Genomic DNA, 22,142 nt, shown 5'->3' on the forward strand with positions numbered 1-22,142 from the left:
CCAGAGTTCACAGCTTGTGTTAGCTTAAGGAGTGTTATGAGTAGTGGGATGTGAAGAAAAAGAACTGCAGGCTTATCCCTGAAGGACTGGTTTGTTTTGTTTTCTCTCTCTCTCTCTCTCTCTCTTTCTCTCTCTCTCTTTCTCTCTCCCCCCCCCCATTTTCCTTATATTTGGGGGTTTCTTTTTTAGCAGAAATATCTATTTACTCATTGGGTCTCCTGTTAGAACTCTGTACCTTTTTTTTTTCTTTTAATCACAGTGTTGAACAGAAATAGAGTACTGAGGATACAGTTTATATTTCTAGTTGTTACAATATTATAAGAGAAGAATCTAATCTCACTGTGACCAAAGTCAAACTTCAAAAAGTAAAAGAAATGCTGAAGCATTCATTCTACTTGATGTCTCCCTGAGTTCTTAATAAATTCATTCCAGCTCAACAAAATATGTGATCCATAATTGTACCTGCAGGGCACTTCTCAGTTATCAAGTTATTTTGACAGTTCATCAACCGTCCAATTTCCATAAACCTATACACTTAACTTTCTCAGAGTGAATTATTGTAACCAACTGGGTATTTTTCAATATCCAAATATACATGTCCCTTGAGTATGTTGAATGTATTTCTTGTTCAGTTCTATTCAAGGGAGACATGAAATAGAGGAAATTATGGGTAGTTGTAAACTCTTAATTAGAGTATTCTGGAAATTAACTGAGAATAATTTGAGATATTATTCTCTGATTCTGACAGGAATGTGCAACCATATGAGTAGTTTTTTAGAGACTCTTTTATGATGACTATTACTATTATTATTTTATAACTATTATCCTACCTTTTTCATAGTAACATTTATGAAAAATATTTTACATTTAGGTTTTAAACAATTTTATGCAATTATATGAAATTATTTTACCTTTCCTCAGATATCATTAAGTTTTCATTTTATTTTTAAAAAATCCACCTTGGTTTCCCACTGGGCGGTTCGTACAAACATTCCAAAGCAATGAGCACTGGTTAGAAGTAAAGCTCTTAAAACAGTAAAAGAAGCAATGGGTGGGAAGCAGGAATGAGAACATTCTTCAGCAACGCAAAGCACAGACTTCTAAGGGAATCTTCCCTCACCCTCTGCTCTTTGGAAAACTCTCATATACTGAAGAGCCTTCCATTCATTGGTATCTCCTCTAAACACATTACAATTTACTTTCTAAACAGTAGTAGGTCATTTATTGTTTACTGTTTTTTGGTCCCTTCATCCTCAGACTTCACCATCAACATAACACTACAGGAATGTTAGGTGTTTTTATTTTAAAAAATCGACCATGTATCAGACAACATTCCAGGCATAGGAGTTAAAACTAAAAGAACACCTCTGTTTCTCAAGTTGCATGCAAGCCTGCAGGAAGGGCTGGGAAGCAAACAGGTGAGTTTAATATCATGTGACAATTCTATTATGGGGTAAGCACAATACTCCACAGCGAATAGAGCCCATAGTAAAGTGGTGCCTAAAATAGGGTTGGAAAACAGGCAAGATTTGCTGAAGAGTATGACTCTTTAAGAGAAGTCTATGCTTGTGAGACTTAAGAAATGAATGGGAGTTGGCCACTCGGATGACCACGTGAGACATCTGGGTAATGGCAAGTAGCAGAGTATGGAGGGAACAACTACTGCAAAGGGGGAAGAAGAAAGAAGGGACCAGAAGCAAAGCTGGATAAACAAAGGCCTCCACAGATCAGGCAAGAAATATTCCTCAGGCTATAAGGAACCTATGAAGAGTTTCCACCAGATTCACATTATGGAAATGTCTGGCTGTAGATGAAGTAGGACTAGAGACAATGATACCACTTAAGAGACCACTGTAGTAATCCAGAGCTTTGTATGCCTTTGAGTAGGGAGTGTCTGCACCCCAGATTGCTACAGCATGTGAATTTACCTGAGGCCAAATTAATTTTCCAGTAGATAACTAGAACATCACTCAGGCCTGGGACTAGCGTAATACAAGTAAAGCACTTGCCTTGGGCACAAAATTTAAGAAGGCACCAATAAATTCAGTAATTAAGATAAATAATACTTACAGCAATATTTTTAATAACAAATGTAAAAAATCCATGATGAACGAAACATCAAAAAGTTAAATAAGGACAGTAACTGAGTTCTTTGGGGATGTATGTGAAAATAGACCAATTCCCCATACAACGGGTTTCTTTTCCATCTTACTTGGAGAATTTCAGTTAATTCACTCAGTGTTGCTAACCAGCTAACTCACCTCGGAAGCCGAGACAGAACACCGGCTGATATGGATGTTAAGACATCGTCCAAAGGACCTGATGGCTTCCCTTTGCGAATCCAGCTGACAACCAGTTCAAGCAGCATCAAGGAAATGAAATATGGAGTTGCCTGGAAAGGAAATTGCAGAAAAGAGATGCTATTGTGCTCGGTATGAAATTCTTCCAAGTTTCCTGATTAGTCATTCCCAAAGTGGGAGGCCCAGAGTGATAGTTCATAGCAGGAAAGGTATATGCCTATCCTAGAGGATCATTTCCTCCCAACAGGCAAAGAAATCTGATTATTTCAGACACGCACTAAACAGATGCTCAAATTCTATCATCCAGTTTGGACATGAAATATAACTATAGATGTAACGACGATAATTCTGCCAAGAAAATAAAAAGATTAGGCAGGATGTGTTTCAAGTTAGATCTAAAAAAATACATTTGAAAAGAAGTGCAATAATCAGAAGTCTATTATCTACATGCCTAAGGCCCACTTTAAAAGGCTTTCCTTAAGGATGCACATGATTCTAGTTTTTCATATTAGAATTACAGGAATCACAAAATTGAAACTGTAAGAACAAAATATTTGCTTCTGAGAATTTCAGAGAATGAGGTCATTTTAAATGCTTGTTTTAGGCATCAAGTTTTATTCATACAGTATTTTTTTTTATATCACAGAAAAAAATTCTTGTCATCCACAATTGATGACAAATATTGGACTAGGTTTGGTATCATAATATTAAAAAAATGATTTATGAAGATGCGAGTACCACATTTTTTTCTTTAAAAAATCAGAAAGAAGGAGTGATATCAAATCCTGAAAAAGTTATAGGTTTCACTCATTTGGAAGCTGATCATGAGTACTGAAGTTTTCTAAACTGAACTCCCAAGAACATATTCTCTGATGTCATTTTCTTTTCTATTTCTGATCTCAACTAGTAAGTGTTGTAAGAACAACTTTGACAGGGTGGGGAACTTAAACATTCAAGTTCTAATTCTGGATATTTCCACTTCCAATCATAGGCAGGAACCGGAAGTGCAACATGCCTCTGAACACCTGAGTTTCAAAGAAAACTTGGTTTAAGCTGAGACTTGGGAAGTCAGGGTTGAACTCAGTCAGCTGTGTATTCATTCTGCAGAACTATGCTGCTAAAATAAAGAGCAAACCGTTCCTGGAAGGTGGTAGACAAATTTTCCCTTTAGAAACACAACTGTTACAAAGTTTAGTGATGTCACATAACCACTAGCTACTGAGCTTCTAACAGCTAAATTTGTAAGGCCACTGTGTCCAGGAAAACTTTTTTAAAGTTTTATCATAGTCTGGAGTAACATATCAGAGAAGACAAGTTTAATAGGAGAAGATGTTCATGCATACTGCATGGAGGTTCAATTCAAGTGGAAATTCTACTTTTGCCCCATGCTTTTTTTTTTTTTTTTTTTTGCGGTATGCGGGCCTCTCACTGTTGTGGCCTCTCCCGTTGCGGAGCACAGGCTCCGGACGTGCAGGCTCAGCGGCCATGGCTCACGGGCCCAGCCGCTCCGCGGCACGTGGGATCTTCCAGGACCGGGGCACGAACCCGTGTCCCCTGCATCGGCAGGCGGAATCTCAACCACTGCGCCACCAGGGAAGCCCGCCCCATGCTTTTTTGAAACTATTATTTTTGATTAGAATTATTTGAAGAATGGACATGAACGAAACCCTAAAATGTGTTTAACTTACTTCTTATTAAGAGAAAAGCAAGAGTAGCCTCTTCCCGGAGAGTCTCACCCGTTTTTGTTTTTTTAACATCTTTGTTGGAGTGTAATTGCTTTACAATGCTGTGTTAGTTTCTGCTGTATAACAAAGTGAATCAGCTGTACATATACATATATCCCCACATGCCCTCCCTCTGCATCTCCCTTCCACCCTCCCTATCCCACCCCTCCAGGTGGTCACAAAGCACCGAGCTGATCTCCTTGCGCTATGCGGCTGCTTCCCATTAGCTATCTGTTTTACATTTGGTAGTGTATATATGTCCATGCCACTCTCTCACTTCGTCCCAGTTTACCCTTCCCCCTTCCCGTGTCCTCAAGTCCATTCTCTACATCTGCATCTTTATTCCTGTCCTGCCCCTAGGTTCTTCAGAACCTTTCTTTTTTTTTTTCAGATTCCATATATATGTGTTAGCATACGGTATTTGTTTTTCTCTCTGACTTACTTCACTCTGTATGACAGACTCCAGGTCCGTCCACCTCCCTGAGAAAACCATAATTCAAACAGAGTCATGTACCACAATGTTCAGTGAAGCTCTGTTTACGATAGCCAGGACACAGAAGCAACCTAAGAGTCTCACCTTTTGAACATAATCAGGCACCTCTTCCAGGGTTTCAAATGACGTTTCATTGGGTTTCATCACGTAAAACATCATGCGAATTCCCTGGGAAACCGAAACATCCTGTTGGGCTTCTGGGTTCTTCATCTCTGCCCTTGTCTGACTCCCAGCTGGAGAGTATTTGTGATTCTGTGGTTGAAGCCAGAGGCTGAACAAAGAGGACGAGATGTGCTGCACAGATCAAGCCCTTTGTCAGAGAACAGCTAAAAACAAAGCGCCACAGAGCACAGCCAACAGCAGATTCTGTGTGGAGAGACAGGAAAATACAAGGATCAATCAGGAACGAGTTCAGAGTTCAGGGACGCTGTCCCAGAAACAGTGCACTTGGGGAGGGGGAGGGGAGGAAGGGCTGCTGCTCAAATCAAGGATAAACAGTGGAGTCTGGCAGCAGGTGGAATAATTTATCATTAAAAAAGAAAAAAGACAAACAAACAAAACCACATGATACCTCCTTGGAAAGGAGAAGAAAAAAAGTGATAGCAGGTGAAAGTTCGCTCTGAAAAAGTGGATGGAAATTCAAAACTCGAATCACATGAGGAAAATACATTTTTTTCTCTCCCTTTTGAAATTCACATTGTGTTCAGGTTTGTAGTCTCCCCAAAGAGTCACATTTCCTGAAAAGCCAAGGTGTTCTAATCTCACTTAATAAGACTAAGCTCAAAAGTCAATAAGCACTGAATATATCTTACTGGTGACTGCCTATATATTTCTGGATGTGTATCATGTTAATGTCTGAATGTTTGAAAACCAATTTAGGGGCATGTAGCTTCTTGCATGATTTGCATTGTTTAATGGATCTCAACTATTCACATCTGTATTCTTCTTAGCACTAATGGGGACCCTGAAGAAGCTGTTAAGATGCTGCTGAGAGACCTTTTCTGTTTTCCAGGAGGAGTATACGTTGACTGTGCCTCTTAGGTAGACCAGAAGGCCCTTAACTGGTTGCATCACCAGTGAGTAAGCAGAGCTTTCCTGATTAGCCCTCCACCTAGAAAAGCTGTGGTCATGCTTTGGCTACCACCTCATCTTTTAAAAATGTTTATGTAGATTTAATTAGATTATTAATACATGATTGTTTTAGGAGAAATAAGTAGACACTATAGATAAGCAACAAGTAAGTTACTACCCAGAGACACTACTAACATTTTGATATATGTATAATCAGTTCCACTGTCATATGACATACTTGTTGCTAAAAATCACTGCACTATGCAAGTTTGTGCAATAAAAACCATGGGGCTAATGAGAAAAATGGGATTAGAGTGCAATACTCAAAAATGTCTTAATGGTCCACAAGGAGAAAAAAATAGGAACCTAATAAAAATGGTAGCACACTTTTACACATGCATGTGTCGACTTAAAAAAAAATGCACAACGTGAGAGTTGCAAGTTAAGTTTTATCTGTGGCAAAATGAGGACTAGAGCCTGGGAGACAGCACTTCAGATAGCTCTGAAAAACTGCTCCAAAGACGTAAGGGGGAAGGTCAGTATACATGTGATTTCAGCAAGGGGTGTACATGCAATCAAGCACATAGTTTTTGTAGAAGGTTTCTGCTAGTCTCGTGATGGTTACTGCTAGTCACGAGGAACAGAAGTTGCCATACAGGATTTTAGTGCTTTTCTAGATATGAGGAAATACAAGAATTGGGCTCATAAAATCGGCTCCTGAAAATATCTAACTGTCTGAAGACCTGTTCTGCCAGTTTTTCCCAGGGCACAGAGTGCCTCATTTCTGCTCTCCACCCTGAGCTCCTTTCAGGGGGTATTGAAAGTCAGCAGCTGCAGCAGCACATGATTTAATCCTTGTAGAGGTAGATGGCAAGTGCCAATTTGTAGTTGACACATGTTATGCGGTGAAGAAATGCATAAATACTACAATAAGTATGGTATTTCATCTTGAAAAAGACCTGACCTGACCTTTGTTCATGGAAGCGGGCCTTGGAAGAGTTGCAGATTGTGAGTTACTGTGGAGTATGGGAGGAGGCTTATCTGAAATCATACAGAAAGTTGTAAAACCAGAGGTCAGGATACCATAGTTCATAACACACAGGTAGACTGGGGACACTGGTAGATGTTTAAGGTGCGTGCAGATGCGTGCATTTTGTGTCTTCCTAAGCCTTTCTGTTTAGTTGGGCGCTACCTTTAGCATTCACCTGGAATTTATCCCTGACAAAATCACATACAAACATAGATGGCACTCTCAAATTATTCCGTAATATATTAATCCTGTTGAAACAAATTTGTACTTTCAAAATATTGCAGAGCTGACTGTACTTTCAGGGGATTCCTATTATAAATGAATACATATGGACATACAAATTTAATGAAAGTGATCGTATTAGACACAGTATTTTATTACCTGCTTTAAAAATTCTTTGAAATTACGAATATTATGCGTCATGGGAGAAAAAAAATCCAAACATAGAGGTATATAAAGTAAAAAGTAGGAGCACACCTTCCCCTCAAAAAATACATACACACCTCCCTTCAACTTCTCACTAACAACTTATCCTGGAGGGTATTTTGTCATAACTGTTTCTCCCTACAAATGTTAATTGTTATCATCATTATTATTATCATCATTTAACATTTAAACACACACACATTGATTTTTTTAAACTGACCATATTAAATAAAGATATAGCAACTTTCCTTCTTGAAGTCAACAACTTATCAGGAAAATTCTTCCACTCCGTATATGGTGATACAGCATTTTTTTTTTTTACTGGCTGCACTGCTGTGTGTGTACTCCAAGCAGGCAAACAAAATTATTTAAAGTATTTAAAGTAGAGAACTTTAATGCAAAGAATTAATTACAGAGATGATGAAAGAAGTAAAAAGCCAAATGGGAATAAAGAGGTAATCTAAAGGTTAATATCAATAGGAAGCCACTAGCATCCTTAAACTATAGATGGAAAAAGAGGTTATGTGAGTAGAGCTTGGGGGCTGTGGTCACCCAGGGAAAGTTAGAACCATGATGGGCCTGTCAAGGAAGAGCAGAGAGGGGATGAAAAAAGTACTTCCTGCCAACCAATCTCCCAGCAGTACTTCCCCTTGGCCTAAAGGAGTCCAAAGCCAGGTGAGGGAGGATCCTAGGAAAGGAAGTCTGCAGGGGGCAGCCCCTGGAGAACACAGCAGGGAAGGAGAAGGTGAGGACTGGATCTAAAGAAAAAGTCAACCAAGGTCCAGCACATCATCACAACTTACTTAACTGTTTCTCCATTGTTGTGCAATTAAGTGTAGTCTTGCAGTTGGGCTAATAAGTTTAATGCAGCAATGAACATCACAGTATAAATATCTTGTACACGTGTGCACATTTTCAAATTAGATTTCTAGCAGTGGAATTACATTGTTGAAGGTTTTACAAAATTTATATTTTGATAGTCATGCCAACTTCACCTCCAAAATTGCATTTCTCTCTTGCTAACATTGGCTACTATCAATCTTTTACAGTTTTTAGCCAATTGATTGGTGAAAAATGACATCTTGTTTTAATTTGCATTTCCCCAGTGATTTTGAAAATCTTCTCAATACATTTATTAGCCATTTGTTTTTCTTTGTGTGTGATTTACTTTTTAATACATGTTGCACATGATTTTATTATATTGTCTCTTTGTATTGATTTATGGGCTATTTCTATTCTATATATGTATATATTTCTCTCATCTATGTGGTAACTGTTCTCTCATTTTTTATTTTATTTTAACTTTGCTATAAATATGTTGTCATACAGCGATTGTAACTGTGTGTGTGCTATTATCTTTTATTTTATTACTTCTGACTTTGGGTCTTGCTTATAAATGTTGTTTTCACCAGAATTCTGTAAAAAAGATGTTTTATATTTTCTTCTAGAATGCTTTCTTCTAGGATTTTTAGGCATCATTCCTTTCATCAACTGGAATTTAGTTTTGTAAATGTTATGAAGTCATTATTTCATGTTATATCTTCCCTAACTCCCTTTGATAGATCACAGTTCTTCCCGTACCATTAGTTAGAGTCAATACTTTTCACACTATTCTTCTACTTAACTGGACTGTTTCCAGGCTCTCCACTCAGGTCCACTGATGTATGTGTCTATTCTTGTGCTGGTACCATGCTGTCTTAATTACTGTATTATCGTAATAAGTTCTGATAACTTGTAGAACAATTGCTCATTTATGAATATTGTTTTTCAGAAATTGTACACTTTTTTTTCACATTTGCTCTCATGAATCTATTAAGACTAAACTTGAAGGAATTCTATTGGTATTTTACTGGAACTTCACTAAATTCATGATTGATTTGGAAGCATTGACATCACAGGCATTCAGTAAACTTATCTGGAACAAATGAATCTATATACTACAATCATTTAAACTTAACTCTGTATTTAAATGATGCTAATGCTCACTACCAATCCTTGTATTCCTTATTTTCTCCATTCTTTTTTTTTGTACTGGCTTAGATTACAAGTTTTCTTTCTTTTTTCCAGAAGTTTACATATATGATCGCATGTTATACTATAATATTTTCTTACCTATATATGTGGGGAGTAACTTAGCTAAATATAAATCTCTAGGTCAAAAATTTGTCCCGCCACAAAAAAAATTCAACAGAGACAAACACTTTCATTGGAAATCTGTCAGGTGAAGCCAAGGTATGTAGAACAGAGGATGTTAAGCCTTTACCTGAACTAGAAAGAGGAAGCCCAAGATAGTTCCAGGTGCCTTTCTGCCCAAATATCGCAGTCAGAACTTCCTAGTCAATGGGGCCTTGCTGGCAGTCCCTTCTTTAATCCAGTTAAAGTGGAAATGCTTGGGAAGAGCCTGATATGAGTAACAAGCATCTCATGAGAATGCAAGACACGAAAACCTGCTACTCTTAGTGCCACATTTGCAAATAACTCAGCACAAAAAGCCATCAGAAACTTTTTGTAAAGAAAAATCACTTAAAAAACTGATTGGGAACCTCTAGTGATATTGATAACTATCCATTCCTATTGATATTAGGAGCCTCTAGTGATATTGATCACAAAGAGAAATCACAGTAATTTAAACAGGGAAATTATAAAGAATTGTCAGCTATAATTGGGAATTGGAATAATGACAAAGTGACCAATAAAAGTTAAGGAAACTAGGAAGAGCATAGAAATAGCAGATGGAAAAAAAAAAGAAAAAGAAATAGCAGATGAAAGGGGCAGGCAGTACCTCTAGGGCTGGACTAAGGAACTTGCCAGAAATTGTATTGGAGGAGGACAAGAATGCTGGTTGACCCACTAGCTTTGACCCAACTGGAGGCACTCAGAGGCTCCTCACCTCCTCCCCTGTCCTTGGAATACATATACCTTCTGCCCACCCTTCCCACAGCTGGAGCCATTTTCAAGGACACAGTCTTGAGAGAGCAATGTGTTGTTGAAACGTCTGGACTGACTAGTGACTGAACCAGTCAAGACCTCATATAAACTTTTAAGATTCTGGCAGATGGGTGCAGAGATCTACTTGTTCTGTGGCTGCTGCAGACAAGCCTTGTATGTAAGTTTTCTTGCCTGTTAAACCTGCCACCTCCCAATCTGGAGTGGCCTCTTTCTTTGGTCTCCCCTTGCCCTCCGTGTATGGGGGACAGTTTCAGATTTCACCTGGGAAGTTTCCAAGGATTCAAACCAACAAATCTGCCCTCTAGGATGACTAAGAAAGCTCTTTACCACGGGTATCTCACCAAGGCGCTTCCCTAGGAAACCACCTGAGGGGGTAAAGGCTCTGGCTTCCAAGCATTGCAGGAACTGGGCACTGGAGAATCCCGATGCTGCACAGTGCTGTGTGGTACTGCCAAGTGAGCACAAGAAACCAGAGAGGAAAACCTCTTCCTTCAACAATGACTGTGCAGGGCCCACTCCTGGCAAAGCCTAACGTTATGTCAGCTAGCACACGACCAATATTTAAGGGCTCAGATCCATTTTTGCAGATCAGGCAATGAAGTGTGAACTTGGATATGAGAAGCAATACCTTATAACTAACACTAAACATAACACTCTTTAGTAATTATAAAAAATCTTCCTCATCATAGCCTCTTATGCATGTGACACAGTTTCAATGTTCATGAAATTATAAATCACGTAAAAACAATTTTTTAAGATGTGTTCATTGTAAGAGAAGGGGAGGGGGAGAGTTTCTATGTAGAGCTCTGCATTTTCTTTCAGTATTTAACATTTCAGATTAATATGAAGTCTGAGTTCAACTTGACTTTTTTTCTTCCCTAGGTTAGCCATTTCTGTCTCTTGGATGTTCACAGAATACTTTTATGCCCTTGAAATTAAATCATTTTGGTGTGTTGTTTCTTTGATAGGAATATTTTAAAGAGGTAAACCTTCTTAAACCTCAGATTCTAATCTTCCTTTCCTTTAAGGAAATTTTCTCTAATTGTATTTTTGGCTATTATTTCTATTCCATTTTTTTATACTTATTCACAAATATGATTTATCTGTTTAGCAGATCACATTTGTCTTTCACATACATATATTGTCTCTGACCACTTTCATCTTTCATTTTCTAATGTGCTCTGATTTGCTCAAGGTTATGCTTTAGGTGTATTTTTCTTCACTGTTTCTTTTTTCCTTCTGGTTCTACTTTAAATTCTACAGTATCATTATTTGTTTTCTTAAATCCTTTCCTTAACTCTCTTAGTATTTCTATTATGTCTATTTCTTATCATATAATCTCTTTCTTCTTCAGATTTATTTCCTATTTAACTTCTTCCTGTGCATAAAACAGTGCTGCCTAAAATTCTTCTTAATTACCTGGGGATGGTAATACTCAGGATACTCAAAAGAATGCCCTTCATCTACTTTTGGCAATCTCTTTCTGGGCCTCATCCCCAATTTGTTTATCTTTGAATGGGTACAGGTCTTTTTGTGCTTTTAATCCCCCAAAAAGACACATGTGGATGATTATTCCTTGGTACTATATCTTCAGGCCTATGTGGCATTTTGGAGATTAGGTTTATCTTGTTAATTCAACCTGAGGGGGGGAAGAGGAGCTCTGAATATGACAAGTCTCCACCAGTCTCTGCCTGTTTTTTCAGCCAGTTGGAACTGCTGTAGTGGTGGCCAGCTTTCCTCATCTTGACTCTCTTCTTGACCTATATTACTTGTCATACAAAAAGACCATTTAAGGTTTTTTTCCCGTAATTTCTCTTTATTCAGGCTGGAGTTTCCATGGCCCATCATGAAGGGCTTCCAGTCAGAAACCTTGTCTTTTGATTTTGGACAATTTGACAACTGGGAAAAATAAGAATTTGTTTATGGAAAAGTTTCTCAGCATTTGGATTCTCTCTTTTGTGAGAAATTCTATACTCCCCTCCACCCTAGATGATCCCATCCTCCTCTGCTGTCTTTGGCACCAAAGGCCAAAATGACTCCAATTAGACTGAGTCAATCTTAGCCGTAGTTCTCACCACCAGTCCTGACCGCATGCAGATTACAGGGTTCATCCACCACAATGGAGGAATCAAACTCTGTTTTTGCAAAACTGGGCTGGAGAAGTAGCTTATTGTGTAGTCATCTTTCTATTAAGTGTTAAAAATCACACATTAAGTTGAACTTCAATGTGGATGCAAGAAAGGACACTCTCATTTTTTTCTTGGTGCTACCACAATTTTATCCCTCTGAATAAGGGGATATTTAGTTTGCCATTTACTCTAGAACTGATGAAGTCCTTTCTCTCCTATATTAATTTGCTAAAGCTGCCTTAACAAAATGTCATAGACTTAGTGGCTTAATCAACATAAATTTATTTTATCACAGTTCTAGAGGCTGGAAGTCCAAGATCAATGTGTTGGCAGGTTTGGTTTCTTCTGATGCCTCTCTCCTTGCCTTGTAGATGGATGTCTTTTCACCATGTCCTCATATGGCCTTTCCTTTGTGTACATACATACTGGTTGTTTCTCTTACTCTTATAAGATCACCAGTCCTATCGGATTAGGGCTCCACCCGTAAGACATCATTTAACCTTAGTTACTGCTGTAAAGGCCCTATATCCAAATACAGTCATATTGGGAGGAAAGACTTCAACATATGAATTCTGAGGAGTCACAATTCAGTCGAAAACACCTCTTCATATATCCTTTCTTTTAGTCCTTTGAGTGAATTTCTGGGAATTGGACTGGAAACGTGATCTTATATCACCCTCTTTAAAAGTTTATTTTTCTAAGGTCATAAAAGCAATATAGGTTCACTGTAGAAATATAGAAAAATGTAGAACATGCTTAAGAAAATAAGTAAACCATCATAATCCCACTAATCAAATTAGAGACTCATTAACATTTTAACATATCAATATATCTTATGTTTAGGTTTTTTTCAGGGACATTATTTCACATAAACGAGTTCACACTATGCATAATTTTAGGTCCACCTTTTTAAAATCTGGAAGTCACATGATGAATGACAAAGTCTCAAAATGGAAGATGTCTTGGTGTTTGAGTCACTACTCGGAGGAGAGTTATCCATCAATCAGAATATTCTGTAAGCAAAATTTATCATTATAATGTGTTTTGTGTTTCATTTGTTATCATTTGAGGCGAATGGTGGCCTAACCAATATAGACAAAAAGGCATTGGAGGGTTTTGATCAGAAGAATCACATAATCTGACATCAGTCTGGTTTCTATGTGAGGAATAGGCTTTAGAGGAGGAGAATGAAAGCAAGGGAGTGTTCAGAAGTGATTGATACAGTCCAGGAACTACACGTGGGTGACTTACACTAGGAAGGTTTCAGTGGAAGTAGTGAGAACTGGAAATATTCTGGATACATTTTGATTATAAAGCTGACAAGGACTTCCCTGGTGGCACAGTGGTTAAGAATCCGCCTGCCAGCACAGGGGACACAGGTTCAAGCCCTGGTCTGGGAAGATCCCACATGCCGTGGAGCAATTAAGCCCGTGTGCCACAACTACTGATTCTGCTCTCTAGAGCCTGCGAGCCACAACTACTGAGCCCACATGCCACAACTACTGAAGCCCACGTGCCTAGAGCCCATGCTGCGCAACAAGAGAAGCCACCACAATGAGAAGCCCACGCACTGCAACGAAGAATAGCCCCCACTCTCCACAACTAGAGAAAGCCCGTATGCCCCAACGAAGACCCAATGCAGCCAAAAATAAAAATTAATTAATTAAAAAAAAAGCTGACAAGGTTTACTAACAGACTGGATAAGGGAACAGGCATAGTTTCAAAAATTTGGTTTAAGTAGATGAAAGAATGTAGTGGTTATTAACTACAATGGACAAACTGGGGGATTTGGCTTTAAACATGGTATGAGATGGCTAAAGACATCTAAGTGGAGATGGTTGTAGAAAATGGGTATATAAAACTGAAGTTCCAAGCTCAAAATAGCAGAATTAGTTATGAATAGAAAGGAAAAAGTACTGACAAGAATAGAATAGCTACAAGCCAAACATAAGAATGATTTCCATATATAGATTTTTCAACCATGTTCATATGCATAAAAAAATACTCATTTTTAATTTGAAAATCATGGTTAGTATATTTATTTTATTTGCATGACAAAAATTTTATAGTTCAAATAGAGAAAACATAAAATATTATAATTTGCACATTATTATAAATAATCTCATTATGGAAGTAACTGAAAGGCTATATCATGTTCCTATGTTAAATATTAGTAGGCACATCTTTTTTTTTCAAGTATTAACAGTCTCATTTTCAGCTGCTAGAATGTCCAGTGTACTTTTCTTTTTGAATTTTATTTATTTTTTTATACAGCAGGTTCTTATTAGTCATCAATTTTATACACATCAGTGTATACATGTCAATCTCAATCACCCAATTCATCACACCCCCACCCCCACCACCCCGCTGCTTTCCCCCCTTGGTTTCCATACGTTTGTTCTCTACAACTGTGTCTCAATTTCTGCCCTGCAAACTGGTTCATCTGTACCATTTTTCTAGGTTCCATATATATGCGTTAATATACGATATTTGTTTTCCTCTTTCTGACTTACTTCACTCTGTATGACAATCTCTAGATCCATCCACGTGTCAACAAATGACCCAAATTTGTTCCTTTTTATGGCTGAGTAATATTCCATTGTATAAACGTACCACAACTTCTTTATCCATTCGTCTGTCGATGAGCATTTAGGTTCTTCCATGACCTGGCTATTGTAAATAGTGCTGCAAGGAACATTTGGTGCATGTGTCTTTTTAAGTTATGGTTTTCTCTGGGTATATGCCCAGTAGTGGGATTGCTGGATCATATGGTAATTCTATTTTTAGTTTTCTAAGGAACCTCCATACTGTTCTCCATAGTGGCTGATTCAGTTTACATTCCCACCAACAGTGCAAGAGGGTTCCCTTTACTCCACACCCTCTCCAGCATTTGTTGTTTGTAGATTTTCTGATGAGGCCAATTCTAACTGGTGTGAAGTGATACCTCATTGTAGTTTTGATTTGCATTTCTCTAATGATTAGTGATGTTGGGCAGCTTTTCATGTGCTTCTTGGCCATCTGTATGTATTCTCTGGACAAATGTCTATTTAGTTATTCTGCCCACTTTTGGATTGGGTTGTTGTTTTTGTTTGTTGTTGGTTTTTTTTGTGGTACACGGGCCTCTCCCGTTGTGGAGCACAGGCTTCAGACGCACAGGCTCAGAGGCCATGGCTCACAGGCCCAGCTGCTCCGCGGCATGTGGGATCTTCCCGGACCAGGGCCGAACTCGTGTCCCCTGCATCGGCAGGTGGACTCTCAACCACTGCACCACCAGGGAAGCCTGGGTTGTTGTTTTTTTAATATTGAGCTGCATGAGCTGTTTATATATTTTGGAGATTACTCCTTTGTCTGTTGATTCGTTTGCGAAAATTTTCTCCCATTCTGAGGATTTTCTTTTTGTCTTGTTTATGGTTTCCTTTGCTGTGCAAAAGCTTTGAAGTTTCATTAGGTCCTATTTGTTTATTTTTGTTTTTATTTCCATTACTCTAGGAAGTGGATCAAGAAAGATCTTTCTGTGATATATGTCAAAGAGTGTTCTTCCTATGTTTTCCTCTAAGAGTTTTACAGTGCCTGGTCTTACATTCAGGTCTCGAATCCATTTTGAGTTTATTTTTGTGTATGGTGTTAGGGAGTGTTCTAATTTCATTCTTTTACATGTAGCTGTCCAGTTTTCCCAGCACAACTTATTAAAGAGGCTGTCTTTTCTCCATTGTATACCCTTGCCTCCTCTGTCATAGATTAGTTGACCATAGGTGCGTGAGTTTATCTCTGGGCTCTCATTGATCTCTGGGTTCCATTGATCTATGTTTCTGTTTTTGTGCCAGTATCATATTATCTTGATTACTGTAGCTTTGTAGTATAGTCTGAGTCAGGGAGTCTGTTTCCTCCAGCTCTGTTTTTTTCCCTCAAGACTGCTTTGGGTATTCGGGGTCTTTTGTGTTTCCATACAGATTTTAAGATTTTTTGTTCTAGTTCCATAAAAAATGCCATTGGTAATTTGATAAGGGTTGAATTCAATCTGTAGATTGCTTTGGGTAGTATAGTCATTTTCACAATATTGATTCTTCCAAGATAAGAACATGGTATATCTCTCCATCTGTTGGTATCATCTTTAATTTATTTCATCAATGTGTTATATAGTTTTCTGCATACAGGTGTTTGTCTCCTTAGGTAGGTTTATTCCTAGGTATTTTATTCTTTTTATTGCAATGGTAAATGGGAGTGTTTCCTTAATTTCTTTTTCAGATTTTTCATCATTAGTGTACAGGAATGCAAGAGATTTCTGTGTATTAATTTTGTATCCTGCAACTTTACCAAATTCATTGATTAGTTCTAGTAGTTTTCTGGTGGCATCTTTAGGATTCTCTATGTATAGTATCATGTCATCTACAAACAGTGACACTTTTACTTCTTCTTTTCCAATTTGTATTCCTTTGATTTCTTTTTCTTCTCTGATGGCCATGACTAGGACTTCCAAAACTATGTCAAATAATAGTGGTGATAGTGGACACCCTTGTCTTGTTCCTGATCTTAGAGGAAATGCTTTCAGTTTGAGAATGATGTTTGCTGTGGGTTTGTCGTATATGGCTTTTATTATGTTGAGGTAGGTTCCCTCTATGCCCACTTTCTGGAGAGTATTTTTTTTTTCTTGCGATACGCGGGCCTCTCACTGTTGTGGCCTCTCCCGTTGCGGAGCACAGGCTCCGGACGCACAGGCTCAGCAGCCATGGCTCACGGGCCCAGCCGCTCCACTGCATGTTGAATCCTCGTGGACTGGGGCACGAACCCGTGTCCCCTGCATCGGCAGGCAGACTCTCAACCACTGCGCCACCAGGGAAGACCTGGAGAGTTTTTATCATAAAACAGTGTTGAATTTTGTCAAAAGCTTTTTCTGCATCTATTGAGATGATCATATGGTTTTTATTCTTCAATTTGTTAATGTGGTTTATCACATTGATTGATTTGTGTATATTGAAGAATCCTTGCAACCCCGGGATAAATCCCACTTGATCATGGTCTATGATCCTTTTAATGTGTTGTTGGATTCTGTTTGCTAGTATTTTGTTGAGGATTTTTGCATCTATATTCATCAGTAATATTGGTCTATAATTTTCATTTTGTAGTATCTTTGTCTAGTTTTGGTATCAGGGTGATGGTGGCCTCATAGAAAGAGTTTGGGAGTGTTCATTCCTCCTCAATTTTTTGGAAGAGTTTGAGATAGATGGGTATTAGTTCTTCTCTAAATGTTTGATAGATTTCACCAGTGAAGCCATCTGGTCCTGGACTTTTGTTTGTTGGAAGATTTTTAATCACAGTTTCAATTTCATTACTTGTGATTGGTCTGTTCATATTTTCTATTTCTTCCTGGTTCAATCTTGGAAGGTTATACCTTTCTAAGAATTTGTCCATTTCTTCCAGGTTGTCCATTTTATTGGCATAGAGTTGCTTGTGTTAGTCTCTTAGCATGCTTTGTATTTCTGCAGTGTCTGTTGTAACTTCTCCTTTTTCATTTCTACTTTTATTGAGTTGAGTCCTCTCCCTCCTTTCCTTGATGAGTCTGGCTAATAGTTTATCAATTTTGTTTATCTTCCCAAAGAACAAGCTTTTAGTTTTACTGATTTTTGCTATTGTTTTCTTTGTTTCTATTTCATTTATTTCTGCTCTGATCATCATGATTTCTTTCCTCTGCTAACTTTGGATTTTGTTTGTTCTTCTTTCTCTAGCTTCTTTAGGTGTAAGTTTAGATTGTTTATTTGAGATTTTTCTTGTTTCTTGAGGTAGGCTTGTATAGCTATAAACTTCCCTCTTAGAACTGCTTTTGCTGCATCCCATAGGTTTTGGATCATCATGTTTTCATTGTCATTTGTCTCTAGGCAATTTTTGATTTCCTCTTTGATTTCTTCAGTGATCTCTTGGTTATTTAGTAACATATTGTTTGGCCTCCAAGTGTTTGTGCTTTTTACATTTTCTTCCCTGTAATTCATTTCTAATCTCATAGCATTGTGGTAAGAAAAGATGCTTGATATTTCAATTTTCTTAAATTTACTGAGGCTTGATTTGTGATCCAAGATGTGATCTATCCTGGAGAATGTTCCGTGCGTACTTGAGAAGAAAGTGTAATCTGCTGTTTTTGGATGGAATGTCCTATAAATATCAATTAAATCTATGTGGTCTATTGTGTCATTTAAAGCTTCTGTTTCCTTATTTATTTTCATTTTGGATGATCTGTCCATTGGTGTAAGTGAGGTGTTAAAGTCCCCCACTATTGTGTTACTGCTGATTTTCTCTTTTATAGCTGTTAGCAGTTGCCTTATGTATTGAGGTGCTCCTATGTTGGGTGCATATATATTTATAATTGTTGGACTGATCCTTTGATCATTATGTAATGTCCTTCCTTGTCTCTTGTAACATTCTTTATTTTAAAGTCTATTTTATCTGATAGAAGTATTGCTACTCCAGCTTTCTTTTGATTCCCAGGTACATGGAATATCTTTTTCCATCCTCTCACTTTCAGTCTGTATGTGTCCCTAGGTCTGAAGTGGGTCTCTTGTATACAGCATATAGATTGGTCTTGTTTTTGTATCTATTCAGCAAGCCTGTGTCTTTTGGTTGGAGCATTTAATCCATTCACGTTTAAGGTAATTATCTATATGTATGTTCCTGTAACCATTTTCTTAATTGTTTTGGGTTTCTTTTTGTAGGTCCTTTTCTTCTCTTGTGTTTCCCACTTAGAGAAGTTCATTTAGCATTTGCTGTAGAGCTGGTTTGGTGGTGCTGAATTCTCTTAGCTTTGGCTTGTCTGTAAAGCTTTTGATTTCTCCATTGAATCTGAATGAGATCCTTGCCAGGTAGAGTAATCTTAGTTGTAGGCTCTTCCCTTTCATCACTTTAAGCATATCATGTCACTCCCTTCTGGATTGTAGAGTTTCTGCTGAGAAATCAGCTGTTAACCTTATGGGAGTTCCCTTGTATGTTATTTGTCGTTTTTCCCTTGTTGCTTTCAGTAATTTTTCTTTGTCTTTAATTTTTGCCAATTTGATTACTATGTGTCTCGGCATGTTTCTGCTTGGGTTTATCTTGTATGGGACTCTCTGTGGTTCCTGGCCTTGGGTGGCTATTTCCTTTCCCACGTTAGGGAAGTTTTCCACTATAATCTCTTCAAATATTCTCTCAGACCCTTTCTTTTTCTCTTCATCTTCTGGAATCCCTATAATTTGAATGTTGGTGCAAATAGTGTCCCAGAGGTCTCTGAGATTGTCTTCAATTCTTTTCATTCTTTTTTCTTTATTCTGCTCCTCAGAAGTTATTTCCACCATTCTGTCTTTCAGCTCACTTATTCATTCTTCTGCCTCAGTTATTATGTTATTGATTCCCTCTAGTCTATTTTTCATTTCAGTTATTGTGTTGTTCACCTCTGTTTGTTCTTCTAGATCTTTGTTTAACATTTCTTGTATTTTCTGAATTTGTACCTCCATTCTATTTCTGAGATTCTGGATCATCTTTACTATCATTACTCTGAATTATTTTTCAGGTAGATTGCATATTTTCTCTTCATTTATTTGGTCTTGTAGGTTTTTACCTTGCTCCTTCATCTGTGACATATTTTTTTGCCATCTCATTTTTTAATTTTTTTGATGGGTACGATTGTGTTCCTGACTTACTGGTTGTTTGCCCTGTAGCTTCCAGCACTGGAGTTTGTAGGTTGTTGGGTGGAGCTGGGTTTTGGTTTTGAGATTAGGATCTACAGTTGAACTCACTCCTACAAATATTCCCCGGGTTCTGAGGGTCTCTCTTAGTCAAGTGGTTCAGACTTGGAGCTCCCACTGCAGGAGCTTTGGCCCAACCCCTGACTTGTGAACCAAGATCCTACAAGCCGCATGGGGTGGCAAAAAAAAAAAAAAAAGAAAAGAAAAAAAGGAGCAGAACAATAACAAAGAGTTAAAAAAATAGACTAGAAAACTAACAGATATGTTAGAAAGAATATAAAAATATAGATGAAACAACAATCAGAAGGTAAAACAGAACCACAGTAGTAAAAAGGAGAAAAAAAAATTGTGGAAAATGCCTTGGTTGTGGGGGGCGAGGCTTAGGGTGGGCGGGGTTTAGGCAGTGTGTGTGGCCTATGCTTAGGACCCACAGGGCTGGAAAAGGCTCTGGGGTGGAGGGGGGAGGGCTTGGGCTCAAGGTAACAGAACAGGCCCAGGCTTGCCTCTGATCTCAGATAGGGGAGGACCCAGCCTGGGAGCCCAGCAGGCTTCCCTGCATGAGTGGTCAGGTCTAATGCCCTCTGTGCCTCTCCTGCTCCTCTGGTCCTAGAGGGTCCCACCCGCATGCCTCTCCTGTTCTCCCCTGGACTCCCTCCTATGTCCCCAAGACCCATGTGGCTTAGAGGGGGCCTCTGAAGGCACAGGACCTGGCCTGAGAGCCAGGCAGGCTTCCTGGGTTGATTGGGCAAGGGAAACGCTAGGCGTGCTCCCCCCTGATCCTAGCCCCTGAGGGTCCCTCCAGGCATGAGAACCCCTCTCCCCTCCCAGCCACCCCTAAGGGGCGCCAGTCCTGTGCAGCCTCCATTTCTCCACCCCTCTCAGTCCCCCCACGTTTTAGACGGTTGCTTGGGGGTTCCTCCCAACTCCTTTGGCATTGAGGTCCCCCACCAGGGGGGACCCTAGTTGTGGGTGCCCTAGTTGTGGGGAGATGCGAACACTGCATCTTCCCATGCCGCCATCTTGACTTCGCCCCTCCAATGTCAAGCGTATCTTTTAACAGTAAGAAACTGCCTAACTGTTTTCCCAAATGTATGCATCATTTAGCAGTCTCACCAGTATGGAAGTTCCAATTGTTCTGCATGCTTTATAGCACTTGCTATATCCAGGATTATTGTTATTTTTTATTCTCTTTTTCAGATCTATACGGCTGCATAATTTGTGTAGAATAGGTAAGTTGTCACAATGCAAGTTTATTATCTTCATTCCTATTTTATTCCTATGTGTTTGGAGGGCAATTGTTTTTAGAACATAGCTATGTGTTGCCAAATTTTTAATATTGTCTCTAAGAGTCTTTGAATCCTTTGTATTAATACATTTCATTAGAAAATGGCAATGTATGAAACTTAATCTCTCTATTTTCTTAGATCAGATTTTATTACTTTTGGCCAAAGTCCTTTCCACGACTTAGAAGGCAAAGATCAGGTACAACATGATCTTTAAAGAAATTTATGGCATGCACGTCAGTTCAGAGCATAAAAAACAAATAGTATTTCAGAAGTTATTTCTTTAAAATCCCATCAAGCTAATACATCTCATTGTTATTTTAACAGTAGTCACTGCCAAAAGTGCAAGTCAAAGTTCTGCACTCATATCAGTGTCAGAATGTATGTAACTCGCTCTTTATAGGATTGATTTTGAGTCAATGTTGGAATTAAGCCAAATGCACAGTACAGAATAAAAGAATGTGGAAGATCTCAAGAGTATTTCTTGAAAGAGCTCATGAGAGTCTCTGCAAAGAGAGGCTTTTTTTGGAAAATAAGTTTGGAAAATAAAATAATACACATAACACTTAAAGATAAATTTTGTGTGTAATAAATATTTTAAAGGTTCTGACAAGTCCAGCAACAAAGAAATTTATTTTAATTTGTTCAACTTGCAGTTTCCCAGCTGTAATTTACTAGAGAACTCCTGTTAATCTAACAGTTGCAAACAGCTCTGAGAATGTGTATGACACGGTGCATGATTTGGGGATTGCTATCTTACTTAGGGCCTCTTTAGGGCTGTTCTCTGGGGGATGAGGGGGAGGAAGAATGGAAACCTATCTTTGGTAACAGTAATTAACGCCCACTGATTTGAGAGAAAAATCATGATAAAAGACTTGCATATTTCTGAAAATAAGTAAAAAGGCTAGATTAGTGTTCTATACCACATACAAAAGTGTGTTTCTAATAACACCAGCAGATAAGGCAAAGTCCTTTACCTAAATATCCATCACAGGAACTGCTGTCTGCTGATGAAAGGACCTGTGAACCTT

The 22,142-nt window shown here is 38.4% G+C and overlaps 1 protein-coding gene across 2 annotated transcripts in view; it reads right to left on the reverse strand.

The window, feature by feature from the left end:
• Positions 1-22,142, reverse strand: part of AGMO (alkylglycerol monooxygenase) — a 374,135-nt gene that overhangs the window by 318,806 nt on the left and 33,187 nt on the right. For both annotated transcript variants that reach the window (XM_082662251.1, XM_082662250.1), the window contains exons 3-4: positions 4,602-4,883; positions 2,262-2,392 (exon numbers count right to left, since the gene is read on the reverse strand). In XM_082662251.1, the coding sequence (XP_082518377.1) occupies positions 2,262-2,392; positions 4,602-4,727 (257 nt within the window). In that variant the 5' untranslated portion in view covers positions 4,728-4,883. The remainder of the gene's footprint in view (positions 1-2,261; positions 2,393-4,601; positions 4,884-22,142) is intronic.

This window comes from Grampus griseus, assembly GCF_964374135.1.
Source record: "Grampus griseus genome assembly, chromosome: 9".
Taxonomy (NCBI): domain Eukaryota; kingdom Metazoa; phylum Chordata; class Mammalia; order Artiodactyla; family Delphinidae; genus Grampus; species Grampus griseus.